The following is a 15507-nucleotide window of genomic DNA, read 5'->3' as shown; positions in this document are numbered from 1 at the left end:
CATACTAGGCAGCAAGTGCTTTCTCCTGGGCACACCTCAGCCCCCATTGTTCTGTTCCAGCCCAAATTGGGCTCCCAGCCTTCTTGTTTTACTGTGTGGGGACCCTACCACTCAGGGACTCTCTCCAGTCCCATCCTGTTCCTCTGCCTCTAGAGGCTCAGAGGATGGTGACAGATCCCGTGTGACCTTAAGTGTGGGGTTCCTCCATCCCAGCTTCCCCGAGAGGAAGCAGCTGATGGAGGCAGAACAGTGCCTCATCCTGCCCCCTTTTTGGTCCTTTCTAGGGTCACTGAAAGAAAGGACAGCTGCGTGGGTGGGCAGACTAGAGCAGAAGAGGGATGTATGCCCCTGGCTTGGGGTGAAGCCACAGAGAGACAGGTGGGCTCTGGTCTGGCTTGCATTTATGGGTAAGGGCAGGGGACTCTTGGCTCCATGCTCCTCCACACCGAATTCCCTTTCAGTGTCAGGTCTTTCTTTGAGCCCTGTTCCATCAACCCAGGCTCCCAGGCTCTGAGTGTGGCCAGGAGCTCTCCTTGGTGCTGACCGTGCTCTACTGGGCCCTGGCAGCAGGGCTCTGGTGCTTCGGGCTTTCTCTGCCACTAGGCTTGCCCAGGGGACTCAATAAACACAAGCTGAAGGAAGTGGATGTGTGCTGGACTGTATCCTATTGAAGCCCGGGGTGCTTGGAAAACAACTGTGTAAAGGTCTTCCCCACCCCCACAAGTGTCCTGGGCTCTGATCTGACTCTGTGCCTAGCATGTTCTGTGACACCCTCCCCTTCCACACCCCCTACAGTGACTCAGTATCATGAGGACACAGCAGTTTGTACCAAAGGCAGCATGAAGTTAGCTGGGTAGATGTTTGTAAAGTGGATATGTGACACAGGGTGGAGGGACATCAAGTTTTTGATACTGTGACACCCACAGCCTTCTATAGGTCTTACATGCACAACAGGGGAGTGAAGGGGCAGGCCACTTCTGTCCCTGTCACCTAGAGGAGTTGGGAGGAACAGAGAGGATGCAGACACAAGGCCTTAGAGCTCAGGTGAGAAGTTCCAAGGCTAGACTTAAATAGCGATTCCATCTTTGATCATCTGTGTGGCCTTTAGTGGGTTTCCTAATTATACCAAGACCCAGTTTCCCGGGCATACAGTGAAGTTATGGAGGTTAAGAGAAGAACCCTGAGGGTGTGATAAGGTGTTTATTCGTCCCTCCTCATGTAATCCACATGTACCAAGGCCCAGTTCTCGAGATGCTGATTGTGAATTCTGCCTTTATTCCTTTCACTACAATTCGATCCAGGGTCACTGTGTTTCACAAGCTCAGGGAGGGTGGCCACATACATCCCATCTATGTCTGTCACTCCTACAATTGTACAGTGCACCCAGCTCACAGAAATGTCCTGGACAGAGCTGCTCCTTCCAAGAGCAGAGGGTCTCCTTGGCGCCTGAAAACGCCCCACTGGGGAAGCCTGGGAAAAGTGGGCAGCCCTGAAGAGTAGATATAAGATCTGGAAGACACTTGGGTCCGCCGAGGTTGGAGAAAAGGGAGCACGGAGACCCTCCAGTCCCACAGTGACTTTTGGGACTCTGGATGGGACCTGCAGGGCAGGAGCCTATACTGGTTTGGAGCTGGGTTGACCTGGGAGGTCATACTGCCAGTGTTTCCTCAGAAAGCAAATGTTTCCCCCTCACCTCTCCCTTCTAGCCCCTATCTGTTTAAGGAAGGCACTTGGGGGAAATTCCCCACCTCCAGAGCTCTCGGGGAAGCTGCAGGGGTTAGAGAAAGTTGTATAAGAAGACTGGAGAGGTAGTCCAGATGCCTGCAGGGTCAGTCCTGTTCTGCGCAGGACTCCTGGGTCCCATGGGTGCAGTCAGGGCAGCCCAGTGGGTTGGGACCCACGCCATGGCTGCAGATCACGTGTTCCTCTGCAGGAGCAGCGGTAGGAAGCGAGTTCTCTGTGGATTGGTCCAGCCCTGTTGGCACCTGGGCTTGGCTGGTACTAGAAGCTATGGCGCTTTTGAGACTGTCTCCTGGGGCAGGTCCATGGCTTTGTCCATCCTGGTGGATTATCTCATCTGTGGAGACTGTGGCTGTCTGGAGAGCCTCTTCTTGGGGCAGGCCGCCAGGGGCCAGTGGGAGTCCCTTCTCACTCCAGCCAGGCTTGGTGCGGATACCTACAGCCTTCAGGATGACATCCATTTGCTTGGCATAGTCCAAGTGGCCATTGACCTGCAGGGAGATGGTGAATCAAGACCATGTGGGTAGGTGGGTAGATGGGCAGAGACCACCTGTTCCCTTGGATCCGAGCTAAGTCCCACCCTCAGCCAGTCACTCAGCATCAAGGATCCCAGTTATTGGCTCTTAAGTCCAGAGTGCACTGGAGTGGGGACACAGGGGTGGGCAGCTGTAGCATCCAAGGGAGGGAAAGTTAAAGAAAACTTCTCCAAATGTGTGGGGCCCCTGGAACACAAAGGCCCATCTTGAGTAGCAGGCAGGGGAAGGGCTCAGTGTTTCCTCTGAGCCACGGGACCTTGGGGATCCTTTCTGTCACCAACATTAGGAGTGGCTTTCCCAGAGGGTATCTGGGAGGGTTTCCCCAGGGAAAATCCCAAGTTGGGAATAAAGCTTTGTCACAGCCAGTAAGGTTCTGTTTCTTCACGACTCACTGAAAGCCCATCACCCCTTCACCTCTCCCAACCCCCTCCTCAGAGCTCCCCCACTTGCCTCCTCCCAGCCCCATTGTGTAACTCCCCAAACCACAGTGTTGACAGGAGAGGCCCTGGGCAGATGGTCAGAGCAGGTGTTCTGCCTCAAGCTTGGACGGAGCTGTCGCCCTGAGGGCAGATTGGTTATGAAGCCAGTTTGCCTTGCCGCCATGAGACTGTACAGCCAGGAGCTGTCACTAGACCAGTGCCATGGCCTTGGATGTCAGTTGTCACTGTTACAAGCCAAATAATGTTCTGTTCATGGGTACATAATCTGACCCCAGGTATTGGTTCATAGCAGTCCCAGATGGGTTGAGATGGGGTGGGACCGGTGGTGTTTCCTGATGCTTTTGGAGTTCTTGTGTAAGACTACCAGTGTCTTTTCTTAACTCTCTCCCTGTGTGCATGTGTGTGTGTGTGTGTGTGTGTGTGCGTGCTCGCGCACGTGCATGTATGTGTGCAGATCAAAGATCAGGTGTCTACCTTAATCAATCATCCTCCATTGTTGGTTTGTTTGTTTCCTATGTTTTCAGTGTTCTGCATATTGAATGTGTGCCTGCACGCCAGAGGAGGGCATCAGATCCCATTACAGATGGCGGTGAGCCACCATGTGGTTGCTGGGAATTGAACTCAGGACCTCTGGAAGAGCAGCCAGTGCTCTTAACCACTGAGCCATCTCTAGAGCCGTCCATCTTTAATTTTTTTGAGACTGGGTCTCTCACTAACCCTGGAGCATATGTATTTGGCTAGACTGACTGGCCAGCAAACTCCAGGAATCCTCCTGCCTCTGCACACCCCTCCCCCAGTACTGCCATATCTGAATGTTTTTCACCTGGGTTCTGGGGACCTGAACTCAGACCCTCATGCTTTTGTGAAAAGTGCTTTGCAGTCTGAGCCAAGATCTCCCCTCTCATCCCCTTAAAATGCGTATTCTCTCAAGGGGATCGGAGAGGAACACGGGAATCCCAGCGCATTGTGACTGCTCCTTAGCAGGTTCTTTTACCTGCGTTTGCCTCAGAGGGGAGATGAAGATGGGGAGTTAGCTGGGCTATTCTATTTGAGAGTCCAACATGGCTGCTTAAGCTCTAGTTATCACATTTGAATTCCAGCCGACAGAAACTTCAGATCCGCAGGGACAAACACTAACCGGTTCTCTATGGAGAAATAGGAGCTGCTTCCCTGGCATTCTGGATCCATGGGGAAGGGCGGGGTCAGTGTCATTGTTGCAGCTGACCCCAGGTGGCCCTCACACTTGTAGAACACAGCTCTGGCTTCCATCACAGGTGGGTTCAGGTCTCGGCCATGCACAGTCCGACAGCTGCTGCTCCATAAAGACCCATGATGGAGTCATTGTTGCTGGTCCTTTGCCCACTGCCCGGTACAGTCAGGCATCACTAATGTAAAGCAGCCATCTTTCATGAGTGATGCTGGGTAAAGCCTCAGGACACACCAGGCAGCTCCCAGCACAAACTGTCAGCCAGCAAAGGCTTGTTAGATTATGAACTCCAGTCACTGGGTCTATGTGGACAGGAATGGGCCCCAACGTCCCCTTTCCTGCCTTGCAAGAGACCTGGCCTGGCTGCCACCTCCCCTCCGGTCTGTCCTGAGGACCTTTCCTATGCCCACTAGGCTCTGGGTTTCCCAGTGCCACATTTCTGTCCAATGAAAGTGACAATAACCCCAGCACCATGTGGGCTGGCATGGGCAGGAGACCATGTGGGTACAGGCGTGCTTGGCCAGACTGCAGATTGCTGACCAGGTTCTCTCCGGAGAGTTAGGCACACAGACAAATTCGTGGCTGAGGGCCCAGGCCCTGGGTTTCTGGCTTGAATCTACAATGTCCCCTTAGGTTCAGGTTCTTGACCATTTATTCTCCAGCTGATGGTATTGGGAGGTTGTAGAACCTGTGGTAGGGCCACTGTTGGTGGAGTAGGTCACAAGAAGTAGGCTTTTAATGTGGCACCCAGCCCCTGGTTCCTCCCTCACCTTTGATTTCAGTTCATCCCTCCGTGAACTGCTTCCTGTTGGGCCTTTCCCGCCCTGGCAGGCTGGAACCTGGCTAAACCCAGAGAGCAAATAAATTTTTACTTAAGGTATTTCTGTCAAAGACTGGAAAGTCACTAAGAAGCTCACATCTGTCACTCCAGCCTCAGTTTCCACATCTGGATCAGTATTGTCTTCCTGGGACTTTCGTAGGGTCACCTGACACAGGGTGGCTATTGTCACTGCTGGTGCTATGACAGACTGTGTACTCTGTGGCAGTTCCTTTGTTAGATCCTAGACATCAGGTATCTCCTCTGGAAAGTGGAGAGGTTAGTCCTGGACCAACGCATCCTGGACAGCTTCGCCCAGTGAGCCCTGCAGTGGTAAAAATCCTCCATCTCCTGTAGCCTAGAGCGGGACAGGCTGACGGGCAAACAGGCATCCTAGCCAGGGTCCCTTTATCCATCTCAGACATGGTCTACAGACATGCCACAGGGAGGACGGACGGACAGACGGACGGACAGGTCTGTAGTCCCGGCTGCAAATGGAGCTGCCAGGTAAGTCCTACAGAGGGAGCCCTGCCAGCCCCTCTTCCAGCAAGCTGCCAAGGCAAGGCAGGGACACAAAGGCAATGCTAATTACCTCTAATTAGTCAGAAGTGGGAAGCACTGCTTCGCTGAGGCCCCTAATGTGATAAAGAGCTATTATTAGGCAAAGCTGTGAAGCTGAGCCAAAGCCAAGGTGTTGGAGGAGGGAGCGGTCTGGGAGCAGCTAGTCCCCAGGTGGAGAAGTGCGGGTTGGTGGCCTGGTTGGAGAGGGAGGGACTGATAGTAGGGAGCACTCAGGAGCCCTGAGCTTTGCATCTTCAGTAAACATCCCATACAATGGGCTCAGTGCTGGATCGCCTTCTTGCTTGGCCGGTACCAGGGTCTACCGCTTTGAGTCTAGCCCATGTCCTGCACCTGAGCCCTCTGCTTGCTTTGGTTATGTACAGGGGGAGCAGCTCTGACTGGTCATCTGGGGTGAAGGTGTTGAGGAGGGGGGTTGGTAATTTGAGGATTCTAGGGGTTTAGATTCAGCCCCCGCGAATTGCTTGTTAGGAGATGGGAAGTTTTGGAAGTTTTTCTTTTTCTTTTTTCTTTTTAAAGATTTATTTATTTATTTTATGTATATGAATACACTGTTGCTGACACACCCAGAAGAGGGCGTCGGATCTAATTACAGATGGTTGTGAGCCACCATGTGGTTGCTGGGATTTGAATTCAGGACCTCTGGTAGATCAGCCAGTGCCCTTAACCCCTGAGCCATCTCTTTCCTAAGCTTTGATTTCCTCATCTGTAAATGGGAAGTTCCTGTTTGGAGGTAGCTTGAGGATTAGAGTTGTCAGGGAAGGGCTGGGATGGAGCCCAGCTCTCAAGAGGCAGGTTTGTGCAGGTAGAATCTCCAAGTGCTGGAGTGACTTAGTGGCCCTCATACACAGACCAATGGGACAGACCGATACTCACCACTGAGGACAGGTCCACGTTCTCCATCCTCCGGTCCTGGAGCAGCACAGGCTGGAGGCCTGCGACACGGAGCTGCACAGAAGACGTGCGGTAGACGAAGCTCAGCAGCCAGTCTCCTCTGCAGGCAGGAAGAGGGGCGGTCAGCCTGAGCCCGGGCAGGCTGGGCCTCTGACTCCTGGACAACTGACCACCTGGGTATAGTTACTACCCAGACTGGGTTGGCCCCAAACTCACAGTCCTTCCACTTCAGCATCCAAGTACTAGAATGGCATGCGGGCACAGGAGTGGTCTGCTAGATGCTCCGAGGGACTCTGACCTCCAGCTGGTACCTCCCCCCTTCCCCTCCAGATATGAACCCCTTTACTTGGGAATCTCGCCATTAGCTCTTTTCCTGTGGGCTTATCCATCACAGGCCCTTTACTCCGCCTTCAGCTGTCACCCAGAGCCTCTGGTTCGCACTCTGGCTCTGCCCTCTCAGCCCCGCAGGGTGCTAACACTGCTTCTGATTGTTAGCACTGTATAAGCCAGAATCAGTGGGTGCCTGTCTGCATCAGAACGCCTGGGAGGCGGAAGCAGAGGCTCTTAGGCTGTATAGAGAGTTCAAAGCCAGCCTGAGCGATACCAGAGCCTGCTTCAACAAAAGAAAGGTCACCTGTCATCTCTCTTTAATTGAGCTTGGAGCCACCTCCAGGTCACTTGGTGACCATCCTATATGTTTGCTGCGGGTGCCTTACCCACAACCTTTGGGACCTGTGGTGGTTGAGAATTCACAGTTTGGGGTTTTTACAGCTAACCAGCCTGTGGGCTCCCCAATACAGGACAGTCTTGGGGTTGGGCGCTGCTCTTTTGGAGCTTGGGGATTTAACTCAGAGTGCAACTCGGAGGGCAGCTCCACAGACTCCAAACAGGGCTGCTCTCCCATCCCCTCCCTGACCCCCAGGTCCTGCCACTCGCCAGAATCCCTGTTGCCCAGGATGCCGATTCTGCAAAGACAGTTGCTTCTGTCTTCCCACCCTTGCTCAGAAATCACGCTCCAGACACGGAGCCCAGACAGCCAATGCCATACACAGGCATGCCTTAGCCCCAAAGGGTTCTCATCTAGACCCCTTTTGTTTTCCGGTCTCAGGTGCTACCTCATGCTTCCTCCTTCAGGTGTGAATCCCACAAGACTCTCTCTTCCCTCCTGCAGGGTGGGACGACTCTCAGATCTGAACCTCCAGCCCTAGCCACACTGCTGAAATGCCTGTGACCAGCTTCTTGGACCTTTCAGCACAGAGGCTTCTTGTTTTCAGAAAGGGTGGAAAAGGGCATGCTAGGCGCTCAGGAAATGTTACCTCCCCCATGGCACGGGGTTCACACAGACCTGCAGTAGCCATTGATGATTCTCCCAGACACCACGTTCCGGAACGGCTCCCAGTGCTTGGGGTCCCCTTCTACTGGTGCGCCCAGAAGGACCACATCCTCGATGATCCCTTGGCAATCTGGTGAGAGACCCCAGAAGGGTTGGTCAATGTTTCTGAACATCATAGTCCTCATGGGAAGGGGTGCGGTGGTGTGGATGGATTGAGATGGGGAAAGGAAGGGGGTGGCATGCACGTGAACACACACACACACACACACACACACACACACACACACACACACATACACACACACGTGCACACACCCTAGAAATGGAAGCTGACACAGGGTTCCAGGCCCCGAGTCAACCCTCACATGTCTGATCTATTCCTGCAAGGTGGCACTGTGACAGTTAAGGTAAATAGCAACCTAGACAGCACGTGGCACAGCCCGAGTAGGGAACAAGGTGTCTTTCCATCACCCAAAAGCTCAGACCCACTGGGAACATGGATGACCTGCTCCCCCTCAGAGAGACCCCTGGGCCCTGTAGCACTGGAGAACGATTGGGAGATATCGAACCCTTGAGCAGGCTCCTGGGAACTTGGCAGCCTGGAGAGATGGGGGTAGGTTTTGATGTAGGGGTGCAATTATCAGCCACTCTGACACAATGATTCAAGAATATTATAGGTCTGGTCTACTAGAACTATTTGTTTGTGTCCTATAGTCAGTCTTGCTTGGAGCTCAGGAATGCCAGAAACTGGCAGTCTGCAGACAGACACGAAAGTCACTCTCTGAGAACTACTCTGGCAAAGTGTACACACCCCCTCTGGTACTGTCCCTTTCTCTTTTCTTTCTTTCCTTCCTTCCTTCCTTTCTTCCTTCCTTCCTTCCTTCCTTCCTTCCTTCCTTTATTTATTTTTCTTTTTCTTTTTTCAAGACAGGGTTTCTCTGTGTAGCCTTTACTATCCTGGAACTCATTGTGTAGACCAGGCTGGTCTTGAACTCACAGATCTGCCTACCCCTGCCTCTGGTTTGCTGGGATTAGAGGTGTGTGCCACCATCAGCCAGGTCCTTTACTGCTTCCTTTTTGTCACACGTTTACTAATCTGTCCCCTCCTCTAACTCCAGGGTTCCATGAGCCTGTCACAGCTGTGTGGCTGGGTGTAAAGCCGTTGGAGCACACAGTGGGAGTTCCTGATGGTCTACCCCATCCCCACTCCCATCTATGGCGCTTCACATTCATTCTGGAAATGTGCCAGGAGAGCAGCTTTGCCCAGCTCAGCCAACCTCTTGCCGAGTGACACTGGGCAGGTAGCTTCCTCTCTCCGGATCCTTCTAACTAAGATGCTTCTGCTAACCCTTCTGGCTTTTATGCCAGAGTCTGAGTGAAAGGTTCCAGGCTGCTTGGAGTTTACAATACCATGTACAATACAATACTTTGAGCATTCTCAAATTCTGATCCTCAGACTCTCTGAGAGGCTGGAGAGATGGTTCAGTGGTTAGAGAACTGAATGCTCTTCCAGAGAAGGTTATATCTCCAGTGTCCAGTGGCCCCCAGGATGTGGAATCAGTACAGAATGTTCAAAACTGATGAGAGATGCCAGAGGGTCAATGTTACAGTAAGTAATAAATTGGTGACTTAACCTTTTATCGGCCCCCGTGGTCTTACTCTGCGGATGCCGCTCTAGTGTGGAGCCGAGCGCACAGACTCTGTCATACGGTCCGCAGGCCATATTCTCCATGAGGTTCCCTTCCCAGGTGGTTCACTCTGCCCGCCCTGTGGCTTCTGTCCCGTGTGGATATGACCACCCCGGTGTGTTCCTTTACTCCACTGCCCAGCACAAACATGACTCCAAAGCCTGGTAGCTTTTCAAGCAGGTTTACATATTAAATTCTCAATCCACAAACCCTCTACACAATAAGATTACATCCAGTGGTCAAAGAGACAAAGTGCCCTTCTATATGAGATAAAAAGACCTATAGAATTCCTTAAAATATTCATATCTACCTATCGCCAATTAAGTCCACCTGGATCTAGATCCTCTTTCTCCAGCTCCATCTTGATTCCTCCCGGAATCCCTTCTTCCGTTTTCCTAACCTTTTTCCTGCCTACCTCTCCACTGTCCAATCATGTATCACCTTAACATCAACCCACATGTCAATGAGATGGCTCAGTGGGTAAAGATGCCTGCGATGATCCCAGGAACCCACATGGTAGAAGGAGAGACCAATTCAAGTTGACTTCTGCCCTCTACTTGGGAACCCAGGCATGCATGTATGCGTGTGTGCACGCATGCGCGCACACGCACACACACACACACACATACTTATGCAGACACACACATATACACACCATATACACATACAACAGACACATGTCAATGCATACATACACACACATATATACATACACACACAACAGATATATACAAATACAACAGACACATACACATACAACAGTTATATAGGCATACGTACATACTCACACACACATTAAATAAGTATAAAATTATAAAGATGCCAGAGATGAACATTTAATGGCTCCAACATTCTTTTGCTGTGGGAACAGTGTCTCCCAAAAGTCATTTTTTGGTCCTGGCCTTTCCTCCCGTGAAAGTTTGAGACATTAAACACCGGCCCACAGGGCTGAAGATGCAGCTCAATAGAACACTTGCCTAGCACGTGCCTTCCCTTCCCCGCCTCCATGAGCTTATAAATATTCATACTCTTATGTAAAAGGGGCAAGATTATCTTCAGGTTCAAAAGTCACAGATGCAGGCGGCTTTTGTGCTTCTCAATTCTGAAAGCCTACTTAGGTTTTATTTATACTCTACTTCTACTGGGGGGTGGGTGGGCAGTCCTCCATCCTGTAACTTTGGAAGTGAGGAGTCCTGCTTCTGGTTGCAAAGGAAAGCTTGTCAGTCAAAGCCCTTGCCCTCTGCGCCTGCTCCCAGGACTTTCTGTCACTGTTTCTTTCTAGTCCAGGGGTGATCCATTTGGAATGGAAGTCAAGACTGGGGAGGCAGCTCAGTTGGGAAAGTGCACGAAGCCCTGGGTTCCATCCACACATGGGTTGGGTGCGGTTGTAGATGTCTGCACTCCCAGCATCTGAGAGCTAGAGGCAAGAGGATAAAAAGCTTAAGGCTGTGATGGTTTGAATGAGAATGGCACTCATAGGCACATATACTGGAATATTTGGTTTCTGACTGATGGACTGTTTAGGAAGGATTAGGAGGTGTGGCTTTGTTGGAGGGGGTGTGTCACTGGAGTGGGCTTTTGGGCTCCCTCTTGCTCTGCCTTCTGCCTGTAGATTAGGATGTAGTTGTCAGCTACTTCTTCAGCACCATGCCTACCTGCTACCATGCTCCCTGCCATGTTGATCATGGACTAACCCACTGAAACTGCAAGCAAGCCCCCAGTTAAAGGCTTTCTTTAATACTTGTCTTGGTCATGGTATCTCCCTGTAGCAATGAAACAGTAACGAGACAAAGGTCATTGTTGACTGTATTACTAGTTCTCTGCCATCCTGAGATACATGTATCCTAGGGTCTCATGTTGGTTTAGGATTAGCTGAGGATGGTCTTGAACTTGTGACCTTCCTACTTTTACTTCCCCACTACTGGGTTTAGAGGTGTGGGTCTCCACCACTCTGAGTTTATGAGCATTGGAGATGAAACTCAGGGCTTTGTGCATACTAGAAAAGCACTCTATCAACTGGAAAGATGGCTCAGTAGTTAAGAGTGCTTACTGGCCTTGCCAAGGACCCTGGTTTAGGTCCCAGCACCCATGCTGGGCAATTCACGATCACCTACACCTCCAGCTCTAGGGATCTGGCACCCTCTTCTGGCTTGTGTAAGTGACTGAACTCTTAAAAAAATAAAGTGTTTGCTCCGTAGCCTCGAGACTATCATTCACGCGGAACTCTTTCTTTACTTTTGACAACATTTTGCTATCAGCTTTACTCCTGTCGACTGTCTGTCTGGTGTTTCTGGAGGCTCACCCCGGACTCCTTGGCTGACATTTTCATCACTGGGCATTTTCATTATCTCCCAGAAGTCTAGAGATGGCTTCAGTTTCTCCCAAACCCATCCAGGACCCAGACAGGAATCCTCTTCTCAGTAAACAGCCCTAAAAACGGTGTATGTGTAAACTCTAAAACTCAAATTTAAAGAACATATCCCAGGGGCCTAGCTTCGCCCTTGGACCCTAACATAGCTGACCTAGTGTCCCCATATCAGGCCTCGTCAAAGGGAAGCCAGTGTGCACAGAGCTTCTGAGGTGTGCCCAAACAGCCAGAGAGGTGCAAGCACATTCCTGCATGCCTGTCACGTCGTCGGTAATGAGACTCTCTCAGCTGTACCTGCAAAGTGGCTGGATCTCCTCCATTCCTCATGTGTGCGGAGAGTGATAAGGTGAGAATTGGGGGCGGGGAGAGCATCTGCCAGCAGCAGATCTGCAAGAAAGGCCTTGAGGGAGATGCTAGGAGCAGTGTCTAACACAAACCAAGTTCACTGAAAGGATGCTCACGCATGTACTCTGTAAAGGAAGCAGAAAACTATAAAGGGAGAGATATGAGTTGGGAGAATAAGGTGGGGAGTTGGGGTTCGGGTTGGGGGCATCCTGACTGCAGAGGCTGCCCCCTAGGGGAGGCTCACACTGGCTGGAAATCACCCAGGAACCTCTTTGGCTGTCTGATTGGGATTTAGGATGAATTCTTCAAGTGGATAACTAAGCCTTCAGTTCTGCTCTCTGATGTCCACACAGAGTAAGGCAGCCATTACTGCACCCCAGGAATCTCAAAATTAATCTGTTCCACCCGGCTTCTCCTGGCTGCCCCCCAGGCAGGCTGACGCTAGGTTTGTCTTGGTTCAAGCAACTGGTGGGTACGGTTTCATGGCTAGGAAATAAATCCCATCAAATGTGATTGTGCGTTATCATAGGGATGAAAGAGCCATCTGTCTGAGCCACGGTCTACTGTGTATTTCTGGGGTATCTGGTGATGGTCATGCTAATCTTCAGCCAGCTGGGGGATTGTAGGGACTCTAGGATTGGCTGTTCAAACACATCTTTAAAAAATACTTTGTTTTATTATTATTATTTTAAAATTATACCTATGTCCATCCAGGTATATGTGTACAAGAATACAGTGCCCAGGGGATGGCAGAAGGCGTTGGGTCCTGGAGCTGGAGTTACACGCATGTCTGAGAGGTTAGACATGGGTCCTGGGAATTAAAATGGGATTCTCTAAAATGACACTACATGCTTTTAACCACTGAGCCATCCCTCCATTCCCCTCCTTGGTTTTCTTGGCTTGGAATGCAGAAGGCAGGGAATAAGGGCCTGCATTGCCATGCCTGGTTCCCTTTTCTTTCTTTAGGAGAACTGTGTGTGCGGTACACACATGTAGTACATGTATGAGCACGTGATGTGTGTGGAGACCGGAGGTTGACGCTGGGTGTCTGTCAACCACTGTCTCCCTTCTCTTTGGAGATCGGATCTATTACTGAGCCTGGTGCTTGCTAATTGGCTGGACTGACTGGTCAGCAAACTTGGAGGCTCCACCTGTCTTCCTCCTGTCCCTAGGTCATAGATGCGCACATCTGTGCATGGCTGTCTCACAAGGGTCTGAACTCAGATCCATGCGAGCTACAGGTACTTTCCTGACTGCGACGTCTCACTAGCCCTACTACATCCTTAAAAAATGAGTTTCTTTTTCTGTAAGACAGTCCCAATATATAAAGTCCAGGCTGGTCTTGAATTTATAATCCTCCTGCCTCATCCTCCTGAGTGCTGGGATACCAAGTGTGTGTCTGTCTCTACGTATGTATGTATGTATGTATGTGTGTATGTATGTATGTATGTATGTATATATGTATGTATGTATGTATGTATGTATTTACCACCTCTTACGTTAGAAATAGTTCAGGACCAAGTGGCCCTGGTAGGTGAGCAGAACACGTCTGTTCTACCATGGGACACTCAGCCTCAGACACCTACCAACGCTGTCCTGGGTCACACAGCGAGTACCATGCAGGATTTGGCTCTTTCTACATCTCATCTCCCTCCCACCCATCTCACCTCCCTTAGTGATGTGATACAATTTTGAATCAAATAGGTTTTGAGAACTACGATGTCTTCCAAAATTGAGTTATTACGATCACAGGTACTCACAAAGATGGCTACTTCCAGTGTGCTGGTTGCAAGAGACACCCTGGCAGCCTGAAAATTCTAAGAAGTCTGACACATGGTGACTAGGCTGAGGGCATGTCTGAAACACACGTGGAACATAAGTGTGTGAACACATAGGGCCAAGAAAGAGAAAGAGAAGAGGCTCATGACCGATTACAGTTTCTTTTTCTTTTTTAAAAGATTGATTTATTTTATGTATAAGTACACTGTCTTCATGAACACCAGTAGAGGGCATCGGATCCCATTACAGATGGTTGTGAGCCACCATGTGGCTGCTGAGAACTGAACTCAGAATCTCTGGAAGAGCAGTCAGTGCTCTAACCACTGAGCCATCTCTCCAGCTTGGCAAAATGATTCTTATCACCGCCTCACACCCAGGCCATTAATAGTTCCCTACGTCCACCTTAAATGGCACTGGCTCCTGCCTCTGGCAGTGATTAAAAAAAAAAATCTAACAGGACTCTGGAGAGAAACCAATGACTGAGCACCACATTGCAGGGACAAAATCACCAGGAAGGCTTTGCCACAGGCAAGTCAAAGACCTCATGGGCTTCTTCCACCTCTGGGTTGTCCCCATCCTTCGAAATGATGTGCGAGGCCAGGGCATCGTATAAGTCCTTGGCTTCCCCAGATTTAAAGAGCTGAATAACCCGTGAGTCGATGTCACCCACTGCATAGTGGAACAGCTCCTCTGGAACTTCGGGCACTGGCTCTAACATGATCACAGCGGCGGCAAGATGTCACCTGGCCCCCTGTTACCCGGCCCCGCACCACTCATCCCGCTGTGCTCAGCTTCACAGCTATGCCAACTACCCATAGCCACAGCCACACTCTGACCCGCATCCCCGCCCTCTCCCCCATCACAGTTTCTATCTGATAGTTTTCATTACTAGGGATGGAACCAAGGGCCTTTGCCACAGAGCTATTTTCCTGGCCTTTGGATTTTAATACACACTGTGGTGGTTTGAATGAGAATGGTCCCCATAGGCTCATATATTTGAATATTGGATGTAGGTGAAACAGTTTATGGAACTGTTTGAGGAGGATTAGGAGGTGTGGCCTTGCTGGAGGGGTGTGGCCTTGCTGGAGGGGTGTGGCCTTGCTGGAGGGGGTGTGGCCTTGCTGGAAGGGGTGTGTCACTAGAGAGATGGGCTTTGATGTTTCAAAAGTCCATGCCATTTCTGGTTAGCTTTCTCTGCCTCATGTTTGTGGACTGAGGTGTGAGCTCTCAGCTACTACCACAGTGCCATCTCTGCTTGCCTGCAGCCATACTCCCCACTGTGATGGTCATAAACTCTAACCCTTTGGAACTATGAGCCTCCAATTAAATACTTTATCTTATAAGTTGCCTTGGTCATATGTCTCATCACAGAAATAAAACTAAGAAGTTGGTACCAGGGAGCAGGCTGTTGCTGGGACAGGCCCCACCAGGCTGTTCTTTGGAGGCAATTGGAAGACTTGGCGATTTTAGACTAGGAAGGCGGTCAAGTGCTGTAAGCTGGGCTTACTGGGCCATCCTAGTAGAAGTGTGGAAGACAACAGTTGCTGAGGGAAATGTGAGCTATGGAGGCCCAGCTCAACAGATATCAGAGGGGAACAGTATTAGCAACTGGGCTAGAGAATATTCTTGTGCCCTAGAGTTTTAGGCTAGTTTCATTGGCTGGTGTTTGTATTCTGACACACAGGATCTTGGCTTTCCCATCAGAAATGTTATTATTTATATTTATTTATTGACAAGGTCTCATATTGTTATGTTGGCCCCAGATTCATTATATAGCCAAG

General features: G+C 50.5%; 1 protein-coding gene across 4 annotated transcripts in view; it reads right to left on the bottom strand.

Moving 5' to 3' along the window:
* Window positions 1-1244: 1244 nt before the first annotated feature.
* Window positions 1245-15507, bottom strand: part of TMCO4 (transmembrane and coiled-coil domains 4) — a 78076-nt gene continuing 63813 nt past the window's right edge. For all 4 annotated transcript variants that reach the window (XM_080921993.1, XM_080921995.1, XM_080921996.1 and 1 more), the window contains 3 exons: window positions 7559-7676; window positions 6196-6313; window positions 1245-2231 (listed from right to left, as the gene is read on the bottom strand). In XM_080921993.1, coding sequence (XP_080778119.1) covers window positions 1830-2231; window positions 6196-6313; window positions 7559-7676 — 638 coding nt within the window. In that variant the 3' untranslated portion in view covers window positions 1245-1829. The remainder of the gene's footprint in view (window positions 2232-6195; window positions 6314-7558; window positions 7677-15507) is intronic.

Source organism: Micromys minutus, assembly GCF_963924665.1.
Source record: "Micromys minutus genome assembly, chromosome: 9".
In the NCBI taxonomy this organism is placed as follows: domain Eukaryota; kingdom Metazoa; phylum Chordata; class Mammalia; order Rodentia; family Muridae; genus Micromys; species Micromys minutus.
Note: the sequence above shows the minus strand (reverse complement) of the source record. Positions and strands in the feature narration are given on the sequence as shown.